The 27664-nt window shown below is 34.6% G+C and overlaps 1 protein-coding gene across 1 annotated transcript in view; it reads right to left on the bottom strand.

Annotated features, from left to right (window-relative positions):
- Nucleotides 1-20140, bottom strand: part of LOC123542126 (uncharacterized) — a 36888-nt gene extending 16748 nt beyond the window's left edge. Inside the window, exon 1 of the mRNA XM_045327789.2 lies at nucleotides 19735-20140. Within this exon, the coding sequence (XP_045183724.2) occupies nucleotides 19735-19905 (171 nt within the window). The 5' untranslated portion in view covers nucleotides 19906-20140. The remainder of the gene's footprint in view (nucleotides 1-19734) is intronic.
- Between the last annotated feature and the right edge of the window lie 7524 nt (nucleotides 20141-27664).

Raw genomic sequence — 27664 nt, forward strand, 5'->3', positions numbered from 1 at the left:
TCTAATTGACTTAAAGCACATTGCGGCTTTATTTTTATAGATAATTTTGTCTAACTAGCTCGAAGTTTAATGTAAATGTCAAGTGTTACTTGACTGACCAGATACACATTGTTCAGTTTTGCCAATTTGTATCGTCTTTTATAGCAATGAGCGGCCAAATTTAATATAGTATTGTTCTATTTCAAGAAATAAATCAGATTTTGTCAAGCACATGCACATATTGCCTGACTGTTTTTGACTGAAGATTATCTGGGATCACAGAGCGCATACAAGCAAATTAACGGCCGACTCGGTTTGATCGGGTAAAGTCTTGAGCGGCAACATCTTTGCACCAGCCTGACCGAGATTATGTTATACATAATCATTACATGGAGGCACCAGATAATGTAATAACACGGTATCAACTAAGACAACTTTTAAAGGTACTGTTGTAAAATATTTCAAATTTTAAATGAATGTCAAAAAAGTCTTTTACGTCCGGGAGCACACGAAGTTGATAAATTACGACATGTTTTGCTACCATCTCTAACAATGGCTATTTGTACAGCTTTCATTGGTGATATTTAAAGGGATATGATTGTGAAAATTCATTATAACGTCAATAAATTAAAAAGCTTTATGTGACCATACATTAATGCATTCTTACAAAATGCTGTTTTATTATCGGTGTCTTTTTATTTTATGGACTTGTACCTGACGATTACTTAAAAAGTATTTTATGTATTTTAAGATAGTTGGCATGTTTTGATAGATTTGTTTTGTAAAGTGTATTTCTTGAATTAACAATGAGTTGTTTTTTTGTGAAATATAGTACTTTTTTCAAAACAACAGTAAACTAAAAGTAGAGAGTTGTGACCGATCCAGCTCGCTCTGTCACACCTAAAACTGGCAGTATGTTTTGTAGAGAAAACTTAATTTGAAAGCGTCTTTCAGTTTGTCAAAAACGTAGCAACAAAAGCTAAAATAGAAGAAAAAATTCGATAATCGATATTTACTTCTTACCCGCTAGTCCGGTCTTTGAATAATTTCAAGAAGCGTTTGAAGTTTTTAGCCTTATTTTTGTAGCAATTGGTTTCTGGCAAGAAGAAGTTATAAATATTTTTCCTTCCCGTTGCCTTGGCAAGTCTTCATAATGTCTGTCTATAGGGAAAATGACGGTTCTGATGACATTATCGTGTACTGACAGTTTATAAAAGGTACTGTGCTTTTATGATGACTTGAAAGCCTGTCATAAAATGTAAATTCTCCTCAAAGATAAATCTGGTGTTATATGTTATTTTCAAGAATTGTGCAGACAGTTTACATACTTGAATATAATGTGACTTATTCCTTATAGGGAACGTGGCGCTATTGGTAGAACCATCAGGTTTTCGCACGTTATTGCATTCATGAATTTAGCACTAGCTTTCAATCATGGCTGATTAAAAAAATCAAATTTCTTTTTTAACCTCATTTTTAGCTCGACTTTTCGAAGAAAATGTAGAGCTATTGCACTCGCCCCAGCGTCGGCGTTGATTAAAGTTTTTTATCCTACCCTTATACAAGATAGGCACAAAATCGGCCTGCCTAATAAACTTTGCTTTATTCAGTCAGTGTCAAAATATCACTTTTGCGGGAAATTTTGAAATCACATATTTATCAAAATTTTTAATTAAAACCGATACCATTGTATTGGAAATGTTTGAATTTAGAAAATGAGTGGTCAAATTACTGGTTAGAGTCGTAAATTCGGTCACTTTTTGCGGTTTTTCATAAATATTTCTTTCGTTTTACAATTGATTTGTACAAAATTTCTACCATATGTGCTTTGATACAAGCAACATTGATCGTTATCATTAACGGCCGTTTACAGTATGGTAAACAGTAAAACCGCGCTAAAAATAACGGACAGGTTAAGCCTCCACATTTTACCTTCTAGAGGTTGTAAATATTCGGCCACTTTTTAAACATAAAGTTGGTTGTATTTTCAACATTTTCTTGGAAATAAACCGATGCCACAGCCAAAAGTGTTCTTTTTTCAACAAACTGCAATCAATTGTCCAAGTGGGAAATATTTGCCAACAGAGATTTAAAGGCACCTGTCATCCGTCTCACATCAGCATGACGTAGTTTAATTTTTACGTCACTGTTCATCACACATTCTAGCATAGCTGTTTTTGTCACTTTTCGGGGGAATTTCAATAGGAGATGATAGAGAATCTTTCTCTCACGTGCTATTATAACACCATTTTATATAAGCGCATTCCGTGGCAAAGCATAAACGTATTACGGCCCCAAAACGGATAATTCAAAAGGAAATGACGTCAACGTGAAAAAACAACGTAGACATGGCAATTCAATGACGTTGAGGGACAATATATTCATTTTCTTGGTTTTAACGCGTTTGAAGCTAGTTAGCGCATGTTCCTTTTGTGTTATAAAGTTTAGATTTGAATTAACCCTTGCCGGGCCTCAGCATAAACGAGCGCTTGCAATGACGTCACGCGACCCGTTAGACAAAATATTTGCTACTGAGAGTACGAAACTTTAGGGAAGGACAACCTTTTTCCTACTCACCTCAACTTGTTGTTTTTGCCGACTTTGTTGCTAACGCAAGTGCTTGTGATGACACAGATGCGTTCTCAAGCATCTGGCTCGAAAAAAAGCTTTAAAGTGGGTGGCCGAATATAGAGAATAATAGGTTAGTGCCGTAGATGAGAAAGTTTATCTGGCGAGGTGGAGGAGGTTATCGGGTGAGCCGAAGGCGAACCTGATAACGTCCGGAGCCAAGCCATATAAACTTTCTCCATCTTAGGCACTAACCTATTATTCTATTTATCTTGTCATTACTTCATTTTCCGATATTTGGCAATTATTTACAAAATAATGTGCGACAACCGTTTCAATTGAGTCATATTCGTACTGATGAATATATAATGACGAATCACCGACAAAATCGCATTACTTCTTGTTTTTGAATAAAAACTCATTATTTGACCAATCCCTTGTTTTTAGTCGGACATTTCCAACATGGTGATGGTTTCAATGCATTTCTTATGACAACAATATCGATCATAAGGTCACTGATCAATGACCGTATATCACCTGCACGTGTCAACTGACGGTATATCAAGAAAGATATACGGCACCCTGATATCGGGTCGAAAAAAACTGCAAGTGACAGGATAAATTTACGACCTGGCCGAATTTACGACTCGAACCAGTATAAGTTTTTATCCAGAAACAAAAAAGTTATTGGATCTGCTATTTTTCACTTTTACGGCACTTCAGCCGGAAATTTTGAAAACATTTTTTTTCCGAATTTTTCATTGAAACCGTTATCATTGTATTGGAAATGTTCTAACTAAGAAAATAAGTGGTAATATCAAAAGTTTTTATCCAGAAACAAAAAAGTTATTGCAATTTTTCAATTTTATCCGCAAATTTTATTGCACTTGCAAACGTTATATATGACGTCAAGTCTGCACGCTGTTTGCTCTTTCCAACGACTTTTTCCCCAATATTCTGAGCACGTAGGATAAATAGTATATTAGATTACTGTCTGAAAATTTTTAATTTATTAGGCTCGTCTACGTAAAATATATAAGGCCCGGCAGCAGCCTCGCCTAATATATTTTCTTCAACTCGCCTAATAAATTTAAATTTATCCGACAGTAACCTAATATTCTCTATTATCCTGTCACTTTCAGTATTTTCGACCCGATATCAGGGTGCCGTATATCTTTCTTGATATACCGTCAGTTGACACGTGACCAGTGATATACGGTCAGTTGATCATAATTATGACCTTATGATCGATATTGTTGTCATAAGAAATTTTGCATTGAAACCATCACCATTGTGTTGGAAATGTTGGAACTAAGAAAATGAGTGGTCAAATAATGAGTTTTTATTCTAAAACGAAGAAGTTATTGCGATTTTGTCGGTGATTACGTCATTATATAAGTGACGTCATTACGAATATGTCGTCATTAAAATGGTTGTCGCGCGCTTATTTTTGTAAAATAAATTGCCAAATATCGGAAAATGAAGTAATGACAAGATAAATAGAATAATAGGTTAGTGCCTAAGATGGAGAAAGTTTATATGGCTCGGCTCCGGACGTTAACAGGTTCGCCTTCGGCTCACCCGATAACCTCCTCTACACCGCCAGATAAACTTTCTCATCTACGGCACTAACCTATTATTCTCTATTTGATAAAGTCTAATATCTCTTTTACTATCAGAGCTTTTGACTTGAAACTTAAAACAGTTATTTACTATCACAGTCTACACCAGAAGAAATAATCCCCATAACTCTGATTTGAATTTTGACAGATTTATGACCGTTTTTAACATAGAAATTTTTGGTTAAAGTTTTTGATAATGTCAAATATCTCTATTACTATCAAAGCTTTTGACTTGAAACTTGAAATAGTTATTTACTATCACAGTCTACACCAGGAGAAACAATCCCTATAACTCTGATTTGAATTTTGACAGATTTATGTCCCTTTTAAACTTAGAATTGTTTGGTTGAAGTTTTGATAAAGTCAAATATCTCTGTTACTATCAAAGATTTTGACTTGAAACTTGAAATAGTTTACTATCACAGTCTTCATCAGGAGAAACAATCCCCATAACTCTTATATGAATTTTTACAGATTTATGCCCGTTTTTAACTTAGAATTGTTTGGTTGAAGTTTTGATAGAGTCAAATATCTCTGTTACTATCAAAGCTTTTGACTTGAAACTTGAAATAGTTTACTATCACAGTCTTCATCAGGAGAAACAATCCCCATAACTCTTATATGAATTTTTACAGATTTATGCCCGTTTTTAACTTAGAATTGTTTGGTTGAAGTTTTGATAGAGTCAAATATCTCTGTTACTATCGAAGCTTTTGACTTGAAACTTGAAATAGTTATTTACTATCACAGTCTACACCAGGAGAAACAGTCCCTATAACTCTGATTGAATTTTGACAGAGTTATGCCCCTTTTTGACTTAGAATGTTTTGGTTGAAATTTTATGTAACGTCCAAGAACTCTCTTACTATCAAAACTATTGACTTGAAACTAAAAATAGTTACTTACTATCAAAGGATACAACATAGGAATCAATCCACATAACTCTGATTAGACTTTTGACAGAGTTATGCCCCTTTTACTGGCAAAACTTTAATTCAGAGTCAAGCACTGAGAAAAGTCGAGAGTGCTGTCTTAAGGACAGCTCTTGTTTATCTACATGTATGTCTCTGTCTAAGTCGTCCAGAAAAATTTACCGTACCTCTGTTTGTAAAATAACTCCTGTTTTATATAGAAACCTAATGCTTAGTCTCAACAGAATGTACAGGACGTTAAACTAAAAAGTGGCTTTACACAATATAAAAATAAATTAAAAAATAAAAATGAAAGTTAACAAAAATTACTAATGTCAGATAAGAACTTTCATCTTAATGATGACCGACACTGCACGTTACCGCAGGGGCTTTTGTTAGTTTGTAATCGCCACCTGAAGTGTTTGCCTACTGTTTGCATAATTTAATATTATTGCGCTGGACAATTGTTTAGAGGATTTAATTAACTTCACTGTGTTTGACAAAGTGAATAGCACACGAATATGTGAAATTTCTTTGATTCTAGAGCTAACGGGAATCTGTCGTAATTATTTCTCTTTATTCAATGAGTTACGACAGTTTTCTGTTCAGCCCTCAATTTTGCGTTAAGCAGACATAGTTCGTCACGATGCATATTTATATGACTATCGCAGGAGACAATTTTCTGTCAGTTTTACTGGTTACTACTTTTTGTCTTAACAATTAGTCTTGTTCGCAATTTTAAACAAAGATACGCTAATTGTTTCTCAATATAGATATACCTGACCTTTTACTTGCACGTGCAGTTATGACTCCTAAAGAAGTGTTGAGTTTAAGCAATATTTTAATTAAAACTGTTTAAATGGCGAATAACAAGTAGGCTTATTCCTTTTTCCTTTTTCAAGTACGAAATAATTGAATTTTCTTATTCCCTTTTCGGAGAATACTTTGTAAAAGCAAAAACTAATCATATTGAACTTTCAATTTTTCCATTAATCGGCTTACTCGCGGTTAAAAACGTTTCATGGGATAAATAAACATATTAGATCAAAATACAAACAAGTAAGACCGAAAAACCGAATAAGGAATAATGAACTGGTTCCTAATTCTTTTTTTTCCAAAGTTGAATAAGGAGAAGAAAAAAACGAAACCATGGCCTGCCACAGAAAACTCTTTTAAAACATGAAAGAGATGAAAATAATAAAACTGCACTAGAATCTTTCACATTACCATCATGAAATATTTTAAATATGTAAGCGGTATTTTCCATGGATAAGAGCATGCCTCAAAATAGAGGTAAAAAGTTAGAATAAGGAAATGGACTTAGATCTATATTACATTGAAATGTCCAATAACGGACTGCATTAAAGGAGACCAGTTCCAGCTCCCAGTAATACAGCTGAACGGCGCTTTGGAGCGATCACGCCTTTTCTCCCTCTGTGTGTGCGTGTGTTTTGTTGTTTTTTGGGCCCTGCCTGCGAAATCGTCGGCGATTCGTCATCAAAACCATAAATTGTCCCGAGTTTCTGAGCTAATTGCTAGTTTCGACAAATCAGACAGGTCCATTAACTACGAGCTTCTTATTTAACAGTGTCCATATTTGAACTTTGTACCTCTGTTTTCAAGCATACAATCTCAAATATTTGGAAAATACATAGTTAAAACATTTTTCGACAGTAAAGTAAACCTACTTTACTTACCAGTTTCTTATTCTAATTCTTACTGGACATTGTCATTTAAGTCCTGTTCCTTATTCGGACTTTTATACCTCTTGTGAGGTCTACCTTCTTAACAACTAGGCTCGATGCGACCTGTCCCAGGCCTTTACACATATCTGTTCGCCAGCCATAACCTCCTTACAGTTTTTCCCCCTAATACAGCGAAACCAAACTTTTCTGTTTTTTTCCGCTTGTTCTCATGACAAACAATTGCTTTCATTTTTTTTTTTTTTCGACTTTTACAAAAAGAATAGGGAATTAGTCATACTATGATACAGTACTTGATGTTTTATTGGTAATAGAATAGTGTATACTGAATTTAGTTGTTCTTATCAATCATAATAAAATACCAAAACCTCAACTAGAAAGGCAGAATCATATAATTTATTCTATTTATAACCTTACAATAAACAGTATAAAGACATTACGGAACTACGCATACTTGTATATATACACCTAAATGTATACTAGACAAAATGTTCATATTTGAAAATATGAACAATTTCTACGAAGACAGAATCAACATTAATTTTATACAGTATACTCATAAAATATGCATAGTGAAGGTAGGTCTTCTGCACGTTCGGATAAAAAAATCCTACAATAAGTAATAAAGGGTCGTGTGCTTATCTTTTTGCTAAATTGATTTAACAAACTTTGACCTCACACAAGTTTTCATAATGGGAGTCTATGGGAATGATCATAATTTTGACAACATTTCCAGGAATAATTTTTTTTTACAATGTAGATTTGAATGAAACAACTTCTCAGAGTACGACAAAAATAATTATGATGAAATAAAATATACACGGCCGTGTGTATTCGCTAATTTAAAAAAAAAGATCCATGCATTTCAAGCTGATTTTAAGACATTTTAGGAATTATTTAACACGTCAGATATTTTAATAACATGTAATAACTTCAGAAAGATAGTAAAAACGCTTTGTATATCTTAAACAATACTTCTAATGCCTCTCTCATTCTTTGCAATATGTTTTATATATAATGGTAAAGATTTATTGATAAATTTTCTCACACATTTCGAAAAAACTATTTAAAAGATGTTGTAAATGACACATTAAGATATAAAAAAAAATCCTTGTATAATCGTTTTTATTCATTTTATGACCTCTACCTAATTTTAATATCACAAAATAGACATGAATGTTGTTTTTTATATATATAACATAATCAGCTCGTTTGTAAATTCTAGACATTTATGAGTAATATTTTTGTGACTTGGTTTGACGTCATATGGATTTGTTATTAACAACTTAGCTTATTTTTAACTTTTGTTTATTTCATTAATTTAGTATAAGTAATATAAAATGAATGTCAATATATTGGTTGGGCGTCAGAAATTTTTGTCAAGTGTTCATCTACTATTTTTTAACGTTATAATCAAAACCAAAAGTAACTTTTAGTTATGACAATACGACACATAATGTGATTGTAATGGCGGGCAGATTAATGGCTTGAGTGGCAACAGGAGTCTAAATTGACGCTAGTTTACATTTAGTCAAAAGAAAGGTTGTAGATGAACAGGTTGTAATTTGGATTATACAGAGTAGTAGAAGTACCAGGTCCAGATATGATTGATGTGGTTGCGAGTACCAGTCACACAGTATGATTGCGGTTGCAGAGTACCAGATAGAATTGATTTGATGTGGTTGCAGTATACCAGTCACACATATATTGATGTGCGGTTGCAGTAGTACAGTCACAGCAATATTGATGTTGTGCAGTAGTACAGTCACAGCATATGATTGATGTGTGGTTGCAGTAGTACCAGGTCACAGCAGTATTATTTGATGTGTGGTTGCAGTAGTACCAGGTCACAGCAGTATGATTGATGTGTGGTTGCAGAGTTACAGGTCACAGCAGTATTATTTGATGTGTGGTTGCAGTAGTACCAGTACAGCATATGATTCATGTGTGGTTGCAGAGTACCAGGTCACAGCTAGATTGATTTGCATTGTCAGGAGATATTGTTGTGGTTGCAGTAGTACCAGGTCACAGCAGTATGATTGATGTGTGGTTGCAGTAGTACCAGGTCACAGCAGTATGATTTGATGTGTGGTTGCAGTAGTATCAGGTCACAGCAGTATGATTTGATGTGGTTGCAGTATGATTTCACAGCAGTATTATTTGATGTGTGGTTGCAGTAGTACCAGGTCACAGCAGTATGATTGATGTGTGGTTGCAGTAGTACCAGGTCACAGCAGTATGATTGATGTGTGGTTGCAGTAGTGTCAGGTCACAGCAATATGATTTGATGTGTGGTTGCAGCAGTACCAGGTAACAGCAGTATGATTGATGTGTGGTTGCAGTAGTACCAGGTAACAGCAGTATGATTGATGTGTGGTTGCAGTAGTGTCAGGTCACAGCAGTATTATTTAATGTGCGGTTGCAGCAGTACCAGGTAACAGCAGTATGATTTGACGTGTAGTTGCAGTAGTATCAGGTCACAGCAGTATGATTTGATGTGCGGTTGCAGTAGTACCAGGTAACAGCAGTATGATTGATGTGTGGCTGCAGTAGTACCAGGTAACAGCAATATGATTTGATGTGTAGTTGCAGTAGTATCAGGTCACAGCAGTATGATTGATGTGTGGCTGCAGTAGTACCAGGTAACAGCAATATGATTTGACGTGTAGTTGCAGTAGTGTCAGGTCACAGCAGTATGATTGATGTGTGGTTGCAGTAGTACCAGATAACAGCAATATGATTTGATGTGTGGTTGCAGTAGTATCAGGTCACAGCAGTATGATTCGATTCGCGGTTGCAGCAGTACCAGGTCATGACAGTATGATTTGTTCTGCGGTTGCAGCAGTACCAGGTCACAACAGTATGAATGTGCGGTTGCAGTAGTACCAGGTCATGACAGTATGATTTGTTGTGCGGTTGCAGTAGTACCAGGTCACAACAGTATGAATGTGCGGTTGCAGTAGTACCAGGTCACAGTAGTATGATTTGATGTGGGTTGCAGTAGTACCAGGTCACACAGTATGATTGATGTGTTTGCAGTAGTACCAGTCACAGTCAGTATGATTTGATGTGTGGTTGCAGTAGTATCAGGTCACAGCAGTATGATTTGATTCGCGGTTGCAACAGTACCAGGTCATGACAGTATGATTTGTTGTGCGGTTGCAGCAGTACCAGGTCACAGCAGTATGATTGATGTGGTTGCAGTAGTATCAGGTCACAGCAGTATGATTTGATGTGTGGTAGTACCGGGTCACAGCAGTATGATTTGATGTGTGGTTGCAGTAGTACCAGGTCACAACAGTATGATTTGATGTGTGGTTGCAGTAGTACCAGGTCACAGCAGTATGATTTGATGTGTGGTTGCAGCAGGTCACATCATTATGATTTGATGTGTGGTTGCAGTAATACTAGGTCACAGCAGTATGCTTTTAATGTGTGGTTGCAGCAGTACCAGGTCAAAGGAGTATGATTTTATGTGTGGTTGCAGTAGCATCAGGTCACAGCAGTATTATTTGATGTGTGGTTGCAGTAGTACCAGATCACAGCAGTATGCTTTTAATGTGTGGTTGCAGCAGTACCAGGTCACAGGAGTGTGATTTTATGCGTGGTTGCAGTAGTACCAGGTCACAGCAGTATGTTTTGATGTGTGGTTGCAGCAGGTCACAGCAGTATGATTTGATGTGTGGTTGCAGTAGTACCAGGTCACAGCAGTATTATTTGATGTGTGGTTGCAGCAGTACAAGGTCACAGCAGTATGATCTGATGTGTGGTTGCAGTAGTATCAGGTCACAGCAGTATGCTTTTAATGTGTGGTTGCAGCAGTACCAGGTCACAGGAGTATGATTTTATGCGTGGTTGCAGCAGTACCAGGTCACAGCAGTATGATCTGATGTGTGGTTTGCAGTAGTACCAGGTCACAGCAGTAGGATTTGATGTGTGGTTGCAGCAGGTCACAGCAGTATGATTCTATGTGTGGTTGCAGCAGTACCAGGTCACATAAGTATGATTTGATGTGTGGTTGCAGCAGTACCAGATCACAGGAGTATGATTTGATGTGTGGTTGCAGCAGTACCAGGTCACAGCAGTATGCTTTAATGTGTGGTTGCAGCAGTACCAGGTCAAAGCAGTATGATTTGATGCGTTGTTGCAGCAGTACCAGGTCACAGCAGTATGATTTGATGCGTTGTTGCAGCAGTACCAGGTCACAGCAGTATGATTTGATGCGTTGTTGCAGCAGTACCAGGTCACAGCAGTATGATTTGATGTGTGGTTGCAGCAGGTCACAGCAGTATGATTTGATGCGTTGTTGCAGCAGTACCAGGTCACAGCAGTATTTTTTGATGTGTGGTTGCAGCAGAACCAGGTCACAGCAGTATGATTTGATGTGTGGTTGCAGCAGTACCAGGTCGCAGCAGTATGATTTGATGTGTGGTTGCAGCAGTACCAAGTCATAGCAGTATGATTTGGTGTGTGGTTGCAGCAAAAATATCTCTTAGAAGAAGCATGAGTCCTACTTCTTTCTTCATTTATGTCACTTTTAAAATGAGATACTCCAAAATGCTCTAGATATGTATGACAGCTCTGTGAACATTGTCTTTTTTAAAGAATATACTTGGAATGATATTAGGTCCGTGTGACCTAAAAGCCGTTGATCAATAAAATTATCCGAAGGACTATCAGCATCTGCACAAACTAGTTTGACACACTGTTTCTGTGTATGTTTAAAAGACGGAATCGTGTCCGTCAGCTGTTTAATTTTGACTGAGAAAAATATGTTTAGAAAAAAATGGTCTTGTACAAAACGACATCTATTTAGACTCCGAAAAAAAAAACATACTGGGCTCGCCTATCGTCTCGTCCAATATTCCACTTCGAATAGGTCTCGTCCAAATATACCGCCGTATCGTAAAGATAAATGTTAAATAACAAAATAAAATATATAGCATGGGAAATAATTTTAGGCATTATTTGGCATGATACCAAGTATCGAGTAAGTAACTTTGCTGTATTTACATAAGATAAATAATAAGTAATGTTTTAATGCAATAAGACACATGCAGCAGACATTGTAAAATGCATATCTGCGACACAAAATATATTTTAGACTATATTTAGACAATTTTCACGAAAACTATGTAAATAATGTACAATAATGGAAACTGTGGATGAACATATGTCCCCTGAATATTATCAACTCATTAATTTACTTCAAAAAATGTCGGCAAATTTGCATACTGTAAAGCTTAAGTGGTTAAACAGTGACGGGCTTTTAAAAGTCTTTCTTAAATAATTATAATGTAACTTTCCTGTAATCAAAACAATTATTAAACAGAATTTCATGTTCTAATTAGTATATTATGTCGGGTTTCTTTGACGGCAAGGAGAATAAGGAATGCAACGGGAACAATGACATGTCAAACATTGAATTTTTGCTGACTGTTTGTTATTACCGGAGATAGTTAATCAAAAGAATCTGCAGTAAAATAGAAAACTGCAGAATATAGATAGTCAGAAGAAAAAAATATAATAATTTAAAAAATAAGAGTGCAGTAAAAAACTTGATATATATATTTACGCACATGATGTCTGATGGTTTTCAGCGAATATTAGCAAGAACTCTGTAATTCGCTTCTGCACAACCAATAAAATCTGAAAAGTAGATCCCTCAGAAGCACCGAGAACAAGGCAAACAGTGAAAATTGCAAACTCGGTTTGATTGAGTCTGTTCATGAGCAGTAATGGAAAATGCAACACTGCCCACGCCCCCTAGCACCGGCTTAAGCAGTATTCAATCTTCAAATCCAAATGAGTTGAAATCAATGATCCCGAAGGTCTAGATAATATAACAACACTGAGATTTCATGGACAACTGTGTGTCAGCTCTATTCCAACAAAGCTTCAATGTCGACATGAGATGATGATATAAAGGATTGGATAAAACAAGAAAAATTTAACATAATAATTTAATTTACCCGTTTAGTCATGTATGCCACATCACGCGAATTGGTAAATCTGATGGACAATCCTTGATCAAATTTCACTTTATGCACTGGCATGGGTTTTAACATTTACTTTACAAAGATAACTGATGCAGGCAGTATGTTTAAAATAAAAAAAAGTAAAGTAGCGAAATTCATATAAATAAAATTTATGTTGACGGGAATCGTATACAGCATACATCGAAAGCCACGCAAGTATAATGTTATATACCTCGGTTGTATTATAGCATACAGTTTTTGTTTTTGCGTATATAAGATCTCCATTTAATGTCACGTAGCTGAATGGTTTGAAGTGATTTGTTTCAGTTGTAATGTGGGGACAGTTTGTATAGTAACAGGCTCTCCGAATGTTATAAACAAGTAGCAAAAAGTATTGACTGGGAATTCCATTTATCAAACAATTTTATTCTAAAGCTACAAACACCATAATTTAACTTAAATCAGACACAAAATAGTAGAAAACTAGCTAACCGAATCTTGAACATCTTCAACAAGTTAGGAAAACATTACTTGGTCGTTGGAAAAGTATCTCCAGGTTTCGATAGAAATAAATCATTAAATATAAAGGAGAAAACTTAACTATACCCTACACCCAAACTGGCTGTAAGATCTCTGTCAAATACACGGAAAAATATTTCGGTTTCGGTCTTCAAATGAAACATTTCATAATAAATCTTGACCATTACTGTAGTTTGTATACGAACATTTATGCAGTAATTCCATATAGATTACATGGTATATTAATATTTCACCACTCGAAGAAGCCTTAAAGCGGAGAATAACTCAGAATGTTGAATAAAATATATTGATAAACATTTTATATAGACAAGAAGAAAAGTTAAAGGAACACGTTTTGTATGATATGCATGTTGCAGTTGACACATTGTGACAAGTGTATGTGACAGTCATAGTTTTATCGTGAGTAAGTCTGTATATCTACCGCTGACCTTATCTTTTCTTTTTGATAATATATTTACGGTACACAAATTGCAACCTGTATACATTATGTTGTTTATGAGATTCACGAAGCTAAATCCAGACGGGAAAACAAACAAAAACTGATGAACTGCAGTCTGCCATATAATTAGTATTGAAAATATGCACACCACCTTGTTACAAGTAAATTTATGATAATTCTGTTACTACTCCTTCTGTAGCGTACGCATCAACCTCGCAGAGCAAAACAAAGTGCAAATGTGCACACGTCAATGTTATAAAGCACGATAATTTGCACCTGTACACAAATCAATGACATAGTGCACAATAAATTAAACAGTGTACATGTCAATGACATAAGTTGCAATAGTGCACACATGAGTGGCATAGAATGCGCACATCATATATATATATAGTTTATTTACGTCTCATCCAACATACATGTTACAATTTTCACAATTGACATAACTAGAGTTGTCACAGGAGTGACGAATTATACCCCCACAATATGGCCTTGTCACAGAACTAAGCCAATGTCAAAGCCGAACATGCTTGACCTTTGACCTACTCACCTCAAAATCAATAGAGATCATCTGCTAGTCATGATCAACCTCCCTATGAAGTTTATGAAGTTTCATGATCCGCGACCCAAACGTTCTCAAGTTTTTGTCCGTAAAAGGTTTAAATGACCTTTGACCTTTGGAACTCAAATTCAATACAGGCCATCTGCTTGACATGACCAACCTCCCGATTAAGTTTCCTGGTCCTAGTCCCAAACGTTCTGAAGTTATTGTCCGAAAACTGTTTAAGTGTACCGGGTCACTGTGACCTTGACCTATGACCTACTGATCACAAAATCTTAAGGGGTCATCAGCTGGTCATAACCAATCTCCCTATCAATTTTCATGATCCTAGGCCCAAGCATTCTCAAGTTATCATCCGGAAACCGTTTAACTGTTCCGAGTCACTGTGACCTTGGCCTTTGACCTAATGACCTCAAAGTAGAACTTAACATGTATTTCATGATGTTACAAATGTGTACCAAAATTTATGATCCTAGGCCCAAGTGTTCTCAAGTTATCATCCGGAAACCATTTAACTGTTCCGAGTCACTGTGACTTTGACCTTTGACCTACAGATCTTAAAGTCGAATTTGACCTGCATTACATGATGTTACACTTGTGTACCAAAATTTATTTTCCTAGGCCCAAGCGTTCTCAAGTTATCTTCCGGAAATCGTTTAACTGTTCCGAGTCACTGTGACCTTGACCTTTGACCTACAGATCTCAAAGTCGAACTTGACCTCCATTTCATAATGCTACACCTGTGTACCAAAGTTTATGTTCCTAGGCCCAAACGTTCTCAAGTTATCATCCAGAAACTGTTTAACTGTTCAGGGTCACTGTGACCTTGACCTTTGACCTACTGACCCCAAATTCGAACTTGACCTCTATTTTATGATGTTGCACCTGTGTACCAAAACTTATTTAAATCGGTCAAGCCTTTCATGAGTTATCTTCCGGAAACCATGAAAACCAACGGACGAACCGACCGACCGACCGACCGACCAACCGCCAAGCTCAGTCCTTTATACTCCCCCACCCCCCTCCAAACTTCGTTTTGTGGGTGTATAATAAAAAGCGAATGTATCTAACATGTTACTGGTCATTCAATAAATGAATTATAAGAGACACAAAAACAGATTACATTCATATACTAATTACATTGCATAAAAGTCATATTACCTCCGCTAACCTTTATATTAAAAAACTGCCATAAATTAAGTACTATTAAGAAACTGAAATTTGAAAACTGTGGCACTATATGCGCGTAATAAAAAATGCCTTAAAAAAGCAAATATCATCCATGATCAGATCAAGGATGAACTGGTTAGCAGTTATAATCTGAACTACGATAAAAACTTTCATTTAAATATATCTGTAAAAGAGGTAGTTTACATCTTTATACACTAAAATTCATATGAAATTAGAAGAAGGGCAAGAATATACCATCTGAAACAACGAGTATACCAACACTGTAGTCGTATATGTGTTCCTTAGAGTCATACCGTATGTAATTTTATTAAGGAATACATGTAATACAATCGAACAATTTACTCTATACACGATGATGTACTTATCATTTGCTATTGGATCCTTCCAAGCTAAACAGAAAAACAGAAGCTTGTGCGACGTAATGGGATAATGCAAAATAAGGTGCAATAGGACACACATCAATGGCATGGCATATTGCAATTAAGGTGTAAAAGTGCACGTGTCAATGGCATGGTGCACAGTAAATTGCAACAGACTACATGTCAATGGCAAAGTGCTAAATAAGGTAAGATAATGCACACATCAATGGCACAGTGCCCATTAATGCGCAATAGTGCAAACATCATTGGCATAGTGCACAATTAATTGCAACAGAGTACATGCAAATGACATAGTGCACAATAAGTTGCGATATTGCACACATCAATGGCAATAAATTGCAAATGTGCGCATGTCAATGACAAAGTGCGCAATAAAGTACAATAGTGCACATGTCAATAGCATAGTGCACAATTAAATGCATTAATGCACAAATCATTTACATTGTGAAAACATGAAGTGTAATAATAATCAGCTCGGTTTTGTGATAGATTTCTAAAACACTGAGTTTTCTAATCTTCAGAATGCACAAAGATAATTTAGTATACGTGTTCAAGGTTATGTTTTTGAATGTTTTGATTAACATTTAGACTAGTTTGAAACGTGTATTCATAAGTAAAGCCAATTAAAAAACCTTGATATTGTTGACATGCTCAGATTCAGAAAAAAAACCTTTGACGCTGTGTTAATAGTTCTGTACTTCATCAAACAATATGCTGGTGCGTTTATCTTATAGAATATTTGACGATGTTGATAGACAATCTGTTAATTCAAAGAACGTTTGTAACACGACAAGGACTAATTTCCAATAGATCCTTATTATATATTACTGTACCTGAAGAAGAAATACAGCTTACGAAGCTACTAGAGAATTACTCGCTAAATGTCGCCGTTGACATCAAAGTTGTTGCATGAGTTGAACAGGTAAGATTGTATTATTTGCAAGAAGTGTACTATGTGAAATTATGTCCGAGAAATTGCACAGAGATGTGTATATCATGTATGTGAAATAGAGAATGATTAAAGCCTGTATATCATGTTTATGAAAAGAAGATGAAGGCATAAGAGAGGACAATAGAAGAGGTAAATGTGTATGATTTCCAAGACATTATGTTTTGAAGTATAATAGGTTTGTGTGTATTAGAAGAGTGTTGTTATTGAAATTGAAGATGCGTATTATTTGTGTTTGTATGTGCACCTTACAATGAGTTAATATATCAAGAGCTATTATAGACAGAGATCAAGCATGTTTAAGTTTGTAAATTTAATAAGTAGCCGAAATAAATCCGCATTATATTTGTTAAGCAAATTTATACATGAAGCTCTAGATATGCGTAGCCGTTTGTCCAATATCACCGCATAACCAACTTGTTATTGTAAAATTATTTAGATCATTGAAAGTCATATTCATAAAAGATTTGTAAGTTCATCCACATAACTTTGTTGAGAAAAATATATTTTCTATATATACATGTTTTGTTCCCATATATATATGTCTTGTTTATATCGTTTTAAAACTTTACAATGGAAAACACTAAATAGTTTATGTGTAATAAAATGTGTTCTGTTCTGTTATTTTTAAGTGTAGGAACAGAACGGATTATTGTATATTATGTCTTTGAAATAGAATAATTATGTTAGAATTTTTAATTTTGTGAAATAGCTGAGGTTACTGTGTATTATTTCTGTGAAAAAGAAGAGGTTAGAATCTTCAATTTGCAAAACTTGCATTACTTTGTGAAAAAGATGAAGAGTTTGTGTATTATTCATATGGCATTATGTTGTGAAAAGGAAGCGGTTAGAGTGTACGATTTCCAAGAAAAAGTGTGAATTAGCAGAGGTAATCTTATGGTTTTCGAGGAAATACGTTGAATAAAGGAAGAGGTTAATGTATGGTTTTCGTATCTTTAATTTCTGGTAAAGAGACATGAACATGTTAATGATATGCGTCTATTGTTGTTGCCTCTTCAAAGTATATAACTGTCATGTTGTTATTCATGAATCTTCATGCATCATAGATATATAATTAGTTGGATGAACAACTAAAAACAAATTAAACAAAGAAATTTGAAATGGAAAAAAAAACAAGCTGAAAAACTACCGAATGTAGAAACAACAAAAACCTAGAAATCAACGTAGTTCCTAAACACGAAACTGGCTATCAAAATAAAAAGGTCATCCATCAAACTTTAAGTTTCTTTTAATTTTACATGATTTGTGTGAGTTTTATTCATTGAAACGGAAGCTTATATTGTCATTTATTACACTGCGCGTGCTTCTTCTCACAAAGGAATGCATTTTTTCGCAATGAAATATATGCTGCCGTAGCACATCATAGTTATACACTGGCGAATGCAAAAAGTCCCAAACTGTTGCATAATGATGTGACACTTAGATCCTCAGGCTACGAACAATTCGTGAATTGTTGTGTTAGTTATTAATTAAATCTTAACAAAATCCTTGACAGAAAATTACCACATTTATACAGTTAGAGATCAAAAATTGTTTTCCTGCCATGAATACAGTTCGAGATTAAAAATCATAAAAATATTTCCTTGACATGAATACAGTTTGAGACAGAATTGTTTCCTTGACATGAATACAGTTTGAGATTGAGAATTGTTTCCTTGACATGAATACAGGTAGGGACTCTTCTTAACATTTCACCATGCCTTCACTGTCTACTGCTCGCATGTTCTTTAGAAGGCACACAGTAAGCTATGTCATGCTCTGTCTAAGTATATATGTCTTAGTATATAGTAATCATTTGACAAACATGGTATAACTCTTGATATCGAGCTTGTTTAAATCTGGTGTGTAAAGGTTTGTCAGAAATACGTTTCTTATTTCTTCTGTGTTTTCAACAAAAGTGACTGATTAATACTGTTTCGTTAAAAACTAAAGGGCTTAACACACGAAATAGAAGCTTTGTGATCTATTACAACAATTTTCTGTTTTACTAGTCTGAAATATTTAAAAATGGTTATGTATTTGATTTACTTTCGAAAGAGTTTTCTGTTTCACATTCGGTTTGATAGCTTTAGTAATATTTCAACTGTCTGAACCAATAAGTAAACTTCAATGCAATTCAATATTTCTTGGTTGCGGAGCCAGGTTTTGTATTGTCTCAATGCTAAATCTGTACTCGTTTCGATGCAAATCTTTCACATATATACTTGGTTGCTTCAGATTTCTAAAATTCTTTATTTAAAGTATGATTGGTATATTTTCTCTGTGTCTTTATTTAGAAAAATGTCTTAAAATCCTTAAAGTCAGTATATATTCTTTATCAAGTGATCAATACTTACTTATTGCGTGGCCAAAAACTGGTCGATCACTTTTGAAACACCAATGTTAAGGAAAGGTGACGAGTCTTTTTTCAAGTTTATACTTCAGTTTGTCAGTCTTCACGTGATTTATGTTCTTCCAAATAACGTATATACATTTCATATAAAGCTATGTGTACATGAACATTAAGTATTCAATTTCCGAACCAAAAGTGACAAAGAAGCAGTAATGGTCATACATGTTGTGTTTTGTGTTTTCAATTATGTTACTTGTGGTCATTTATGAGCCAGTAATGACATCTGATAGGAGCATGATAAGGCCGCATGAACGGCGATTTATTGTCGACAGATGAAATAAAACAATGAAATAGTGACATGTTTGTATACGAAATGATCAAGAATAAACGAAATTACAGCCGATATAGAATAACCGTGGTGATTTGCAAATGTTTCAATAGTTTATGTTCGAGAGAAAAAATAAAAACGCTCGGAAAAAAGCTTTAAGAATTACTTGTTTACGTTTTATAATAGATTTTGACTTTGTTTACAGTACAAAATTATTTTTTTATCACTTACTCCAATTCCTCCGCAGTTAATTCCCATGTAATTATATCCTGCGGAATTATAACTGCCTCGTGTCCACATCATCCCGCGATGGGTAGGTTTAAGCATCGCATTGGCATCCGCCCACAGAAAAATATTCCAAAGATAAATCAAAACTACGAAGAAATACTTGATGAAATGCATCTTGAGATTATTTTGTCAAGTTTAACATTTATATAAGCGACTGAAATATTCTACGTATTGTGAATGTTATTTGTACAGTTTAATTTTTCATCTGTCTATTTTGTTCTTTTCCTGTCATGCAATTTATGCAACTTTAATTTTTATATGTAAAAGATCAATCAGAAAAAAAAGAATAAATTGTGGAGCACGAAAAACGTCCCCTGCCTTACACCGTCTCTAAAGGAAGAATGTCACCTTCTAGCAAGACGCACATGACTGATGACAAAATATGACATGATATAACTACTTCTATTTTTGGCGCATTAGTGACAGTTGAATCTATTCTATAGGTGTTTCGCTTTATGATGAGAAATAACGCAATTTACTTGTGTTTTGTTGATATATCATGCATTTAAGTGAACTGAAGAAAATCTCAATATTTCATGCAAATTTATAGCAATTTTTGGAATGGCAAACAAAACAAAACAATTTAACCAGTTGTTAAAGAAACAATATATTGAGAATGTAAAAGAACTACCTTTCAATTATTTCAAATTAAAATGGCTCCATATGAAAGGATTTATCAGACAGTTACGTGAACTTGAGACTTTTAGAACTCTCAATGATAAAAGGTGACAAGGGAATTCTAATCGACCTTTTAATATTTAAACTTAAAATCGAGTCTGTAATCATTCAAAATATATCGAGTTATTTTTTTTTAAAAATATGTAGAATTATATTTATTATAACATTTAAGATAAGTAAAACAGTAGATACAGATACTGTTTTGTTTCAAACAGAAAGTCATTAGTCAATCTGACGTTTTTTCGTAATGTCGCCATGTCCTGAAAAAGACTGAAAGATAAATGTGTCCATCATAATACATAATCACACCTGCTGAGTTAATGATCTGACGGACTAAAACTATCCTACATATCTATATGCAAAAATGTCTATAAAAACAACAAAATATGTATATAAACGGATAAGTAGAAACGCTTTTGAATTGATACAAATGTGATAAATAATTGTGATTTGTTGTAAATGATTGTGATTTACATGGTAAACGTAAATTGGTAAAGGTAATAAATGATGACAATTTACATGTTGCAGTGAATTGATACAATATAATAAATATGTCTGCTTAGCTAGGGGTCGTCTATGGCCGTGTGGTTAATGTAATACAAGTTAGCTAATGAGCGTCTATTGCTGAGTGGTTAAGGAAGACCGCTCAACTAGGGACTCTGTGGCCGAGTTGTTAGAGGACTAAGCTAGGGGCTGTGTTGCCGAATAGTTGATGTAGCTCGTTATTGTTAGGGGCGTCACTTGCTGAAAGATAAAGGTAGCCCGGCAGCAGTCGGAAATATATCGTCAAACCCTTTAATCTGAATGCAGGCGACTTCATCCCTAGACTGTGATCTTATGATACATCATTTCTATACGCAATTAATTGTTGCTAAAATGTTTGCATGTTCATACGTCAGTATAATACAAAATCAAGAATGTATTTACCAACCAAATACCTCAAACTATCGGTTTGCATGATGGCCAAACATTAACAAAATATTATATTACTGCAAGTGTTTGTCTAAGTTTGAATACTTTTGTCATTAGGCGCTGTTCTTTCTCATCAAAAGCTGATCACGTCCGGGACATCTGAGACAAAATTACCGTTCAGACTAAGCAATAACTTGCATTGTTCATCATTGAAATCCCATTGCATGAGATATTCCGAAATATATATATGCAGGTCAGACTAAAACTCAGGCGCCAGAAACCACTTACAGATCAATGTAATAGGCCATAAAGGTTTGCTAAGACACATCTAACCTATTTATGATGTTTACAATGATGTATAACCAATTGGCTGTCTCTTAAGTGCATACTCACGTGGTCTGAGCAGCCTGTCATACTAACAAATAAATTGACCAATGAAACACTTCGTTATAAAAAAAAAACAACAAATGCATCCCATAATCCTAAAAGTATTAAAATTTATCAGATACCAGCCAAACTGATACAAACGGTTGAATATATAACTGATATAAAGCATGCGATACTACTAGAAAACAACGAGAACAAATAAATAAAAGTACAAGAGAAAATATATTCAATGGAAAAGATTCAGTTGAAACGAAAAAGTTTACAGTACAACTAGAAAACGTGCAAAATATAAATGTTTGAAGAATTATACAATAATATATAAGTACAGCTGAACTCTTAATATTGCAGAACAGAAGAGAATAGAACAGAACAGATATTTTATTTGTTAAACACAGACTACAAAACATACATTTGTAATAGCATACAGGAAAGGTTTGTTTTGCAATGATTTACCTGCCGAATGGAAAATCATTGGCTTGCTTATCTCGCAAGACTGTTGAACATTTTGAAATAACTAACAAAATAAATACATAGATAAAATAGAAATAAAGAAATGAATAAAGAAATGATACTAATAATAATGATGATAATTCTTTTTAGCAGAATGTAGTGACGATAAAGACTGAACAATAAACAAAAATAAACTTAGAAAAGGACACCATTTCACCTCATAATTTGCACGATTTTTATGTTTGTATCGGATTATATACCGTATTTATTTAGGTTTTTTTTTTCTTTTTTTTTTTGTGTGTGTAAATTTTCTGACCCAAAGGTTTAAGTGCATTAAAAAGCCACGTGTACTAGGCAATCGACAAGCTTTAAAAGAGGGAATTCGTTCCATATAATAACTTCTTTTTATAGGCCCAAACATCTATGTCAAATTCTCACCTTCAATTAAAACTTCAGTTGGAATTTTATTAGCTTACTTGAAATAAATGATTTTAATTTAGCAAAACTAAGAATTTAAAACCTGTTTATATGAAGTTTTAATTATGTACAGTGCATATTATTTTGACAAATTTACAAGTTCATAGAAATAATTTATTAGATTTATGATGACATATGCTGTGAATTATTTGACGCAATTCCATTTGTATAAACAATAAAAATATATATAACATTTTACAATAAACAGGTTCATTGTGTACGCCCATTTTTGTTTTGTGTCGTAATTGAAAATTTTAGTCGTAAAATAAATGCTAATTCATGGATCTTTGAATTTTTAACAATCATCTACTTGACAATGTTTTGTAAGGTGTGCATAAATGTAATTTAAGATATGAATTGATTATCTATTAACTTAAATTGTTGATGTTAAATAATTTTAATAAAACTGTGCACCTTTCAAAGTTCAGGGCAGACAGTCTAATGTTCTCATTTACGTACCTCAACCGCAGCATGTTTTAAAGAAATGAAATGCGTCACTAATAGATTTCCGTCAGTTTAATATGTACTGATTAAAACGTCTCCCTGTTTAAAAAACCACTATTAGTCCATTCAGATAGGAAGGAAACAGCTTACAGTTGCAAACTCAAAACATATTGGTCTGACAAACGATATGTTTTGATGGAAGTTTTTGGGTTTAAATGACAGAAACATATTTCCCCGTTTTCATTTAGTTTTTTTTTTTCTGTTTTTATTTACTTTTTGTTGTGATTATTTTAAGAAAGGAAATTCTTCAGTTTCTTTTCTTCTCTAAAACTATGTGATATTTCAACAACAAAGCACCGCAATGCAGAGCAATATACGCCCAAAGGTAATGACCTTTGACCCCTAAATTTGACATTGACCTTCTATTTAGCCATCCAGAACATGCAATTTGCACATCGTCTTGATGTGGTGAACATTTGTGTTAAGTTTCTTCGGAATCCTTCAAGGGGTTCAAGAGTTACACAGCGATGACCTTTGACCCCTAAGTGTGGCCTTGACCTTGAAGCGAGACATCCAAAACAAGCGCTTTGCAAGTCGTCTCGATGTGGTGAACATTTTTGCCAAGTTTCTTTACAATCCTTCAAGCAGTTCAAGAGTTACAGAGCTGACAGGAAACACACTCATATGACTGTTGGCCCCTAAAATGTGACCTTGACCTTGAAGCGAGCCATCCAGAACATGCGCTCTCACGTTGTCTCGATGTGGTGAACATTTGTGTCAAGTTTCTTTGAAATCCTTCAACAGTTACAGAACGGACACGAAATTGCAAGCGGACAGACGGACATAGAGGGTATAACATAATACGTCCCTTCGGTCGTATAAAAATAACATTCGATATTTTCACATGCAACTAGGAATGGCAGTTTCTGACTTCGTATGTTACGGATAGTATATCGTTATAATATATTGTAATGAGATCTGCACAGAAAGCAATGAAATTAATTATACCAATGGCTGGAATTAAATGTAAATGCTTTAAGTTTATCATATTTTCGATACATTTATACTTCCATTCTTGATAGGCACAATACAATTATAGAAATACTTCAGTAACACTACCTCTACAACTTCATTAGAATACAAAATACAACATGCATTATAATATAATTTTGCGTATGCTCAGAAAAATATGTTGTAGATGGTATTCAAAAATTTAAATAAAATCAAGATTGACCCATAATGAAAAGTCAGACAAATACACCATGTATCTAGAATTTACAAACTAGCGAGAAATATTATGTAATGTACAAAATAACATCGTTGTCGTGTCCTATCTGTAAAAAAGATTATTGAAACCCATTTTAACACAGAAAAATTCCATTGGGTCAAATACAACCTTTTTTTCACATATTTTTTTATTTTTACAATTGTTATTCGGAGATTTTGAGATACATTACTGTACGTACTATCATTATATATTCACTCTCCGTAAAGTTACAATGGAACCGGAAATGTTTTTCCATATCTGAATTTCATATCGGGTGCGTGACGCCATTAAAATGTATGTCGTTGCATTAATGTTTACTTTTTACTTGCGTCACTATTATCAGTTTTATACAGGTTATTGAACAAACTCATAATATTTATATAATATTAAATTATTATTACGTGTAGATTCTTGCTATTCTAATGTAATAAAAAGGTTATTTGTTTTGTGTCGAGAAATATGCACTTGTTCTTTAGCGGAATAATATTTCACTCCAAAAGTCGCGCAACTCGTGCTTATTTCACGAATCTATATATATTCTAGTTTATCAATATTAAGTAATAATAAGCGGGAAGTCATAACATGCCATAGATGATCGATTATTCTGTTTTATAACTGTATCACAACTTGGAACATTAACTGATTAATTGGTTTGTAACTGTTTAGTACTTAAAAATATATTTCATTATAAAATGCTATGTATATACTGTACAAAACACGGGCGTAGGAGCGATTTGACATGTCAAAAATAAATTGATAACATTCCTAAGAAATCGAAAGCAACCACGCATTTAAGCTGTTTACTTCAAAAAGGAAGTATACTAAACAAGAGCTCGTCGAACACGAAATGCCGTCCTTGATGCATTCAGTTATTGCACAAGGAACAGAAATTATTTGCTCACTGTAAACAAAAGTTCTACTGGTCTGGTTCAATGTGACATTGACTTTTGACCTACTGACCTCAAAATCAACAGGGGTCATCTCCTGGTCATGATCAACCTTCCTATCAAGTTTAGTGATCCTAGGCCCAAGCGTTCTCACGGTATCGTCTTGAAAGGGTTTAACTGTTCCGGGTCAATGTGACCTTGACCTTTAGCCTACATATCTCAAAATCTATAGGGGCCATCTACAGGTCATGACCAAACTCCCTATCAAGTTTCATGATCCTAGGCCCAAGCATTCTCAAGTTATTGTCTGGAAATGGTTTAAATGTTCCGGGTCACTGTAACCTTGACCTTTGACCTACTGACCTTAAAATAAATAGGAGTCATCTGCTGGTCATGATGAACCTCACTATCATCTTTCATGACCCTTGGCACAAGCGTTCTCAAGTAATCGTTCAGAAACTGTTTAAACTGTTCCTGGCCAATCTGACCTTGAACTTTGACCAAATGACCTCAAAATAAATAGGGGTCATCTGCTAGTCATGACCAATCTCCCTATCAATTTTCCTGGTCCTATGCCCAAGCGTTCTCGAGTTATCATCCGGAAACCGTTTAACTGTTCCGGGTCGCTGTGACCTTAAACTTTGATATACTGACCTCAAAATCAATAGGGGTCATCTGCAGGTAATGATCAACCTCCCTATAACCTTTCATGATCCTAGGCCCAAGCATTCTTGAGTTATCATCCGGAAACCGTTTAAGTGTTCAGGGTCACTATGACCTTGACCTTTGACATACAGATCTCAAAATCAATAGGAGTCATCTGCAGGTGATGACCAACCTTTCTTTGAACTTTCATGATCCTAGGCCCAAGCGTTCTTGAGTTATCATCCGGAAACGGATTGGTCTACGTACAGACCGACCGACCGACCGACCGACATCTGCAAAACAATATACCCCTCCTTCTTCGAAGGGGGGCATAGTAAAAAACTATAATTTAAGAAGTACAGCCTTTTCTGCAAATACACGGTCATATTTACAATATATTTTGTTTTTCAAGTAACAGGAAATGCCATTATCACTTCCAGCAAGATCAACGCATTAATGAAAGGCCAAAATGAAAAACAGCCAACGTTTCCCCAGAAAAGTAAAAGTTAAACAGATAATGCCTTTTAAAAACTGGCCTAAAAGAAAATGGTGAGCACTTTTATTGCAAGCGGCTAAAATAAACTAGAGGGCCATGATGGCCCTATATCGCTCACCTGTTATCATTGCACTTGAGGACAAGAAGATCCTCAGAAAAAATATCTAAGTCCAAAGGACAGTAACAACAAAGGGAAGAAATTTAACCAAAAAGAAAAACAATTCTTACAAGGTACAGATATGTCAAAATACACTACAAATTGGAGGTACCATCCATGTTGTACCACAGAAAAGTGGTCTCGGTTTTTCCCTACGGCCAATAATAAAAAAGTTACTAAAAATAAGCTATTAATAGTAACGTAAAAGGGAAGTAATTAAAAAAAATTATTGTAAGTGAAGAAAAGAAGGATCTGCAAAATAAATCTGTTGACATAAATGAAATTTCAGATCAGTATCTTCATTACTTACGGAGATATACCCATTTTAATTTGAAATTAAGGGAGGTAATTTGACATAAAATCAGTCCATAGTTATCTACCCTGATTGGCTCAGTCCAACTAATGACAATAATGAAATTTCAAATAAGTACTATAAGTACTTACTGATATAAATCCATTTTGATTACAATCAGGGGAGGTAATCAGATATAAAATAACTCTGAACCTACACTTGGATCTGATTTGTCATGGAATCCAAGAATTATTGTTGTTGAAGTTATTTTGGAAGTTTGTATCAAATAAAACCATAAATGAAGTCTCTATATGGCTGCAAAAGCCAAAATAGCCAATTTTGGACCTTTAAGGGGCCATAACTCTGGAACCCATGAAGAAATCTGGCCAGTTCAAGAAAGGAACCAAGATCTTGTGGTGATACAAGTTGTGTGCAAGTTTGGTTAAAATCGAATCATAAATGAAGCTGCTACTGTGCAGACAAGGTCAAAATAGCTAATTTTGGCCCTTTCAGGGGCCATAACTCAGGAACCCATAATGGAATCTCGCCAGTTAAAAAAAAGAACCAAGATCTTATGGTGATACAAGTTGTATGCCAGTTTGGTTAAAATCAAATCATAAATGAACCTGCTATTGTGCAGACAAGGTCAAAATAGCTAATTTTGGCCCTTTCAGGGGCCATAACTCTGGAACCCATAAAGGAATCTGGCCAGTTCAAGAAAGGAATTGAGATCTTATGGTGATACAAGTTGTGTGCCAGTTTGGTAAAAATCAAATCAGAA

The sequence above is a fragment of the Mercenaria mercenaria genome, chromosome 19 (assembly GCF_021730395.1).
Source record: "Mercenaria mercenaria strain notata chromosome 19, MADL_Memer_1, whole genome shotgun sequence".
Lineage (NCBI taxonomy): Eukaryota > Metazoa > Mollusca > Bivalvia > Venerida > Veneridae > Mercenaria > Mercenaria mercenaria.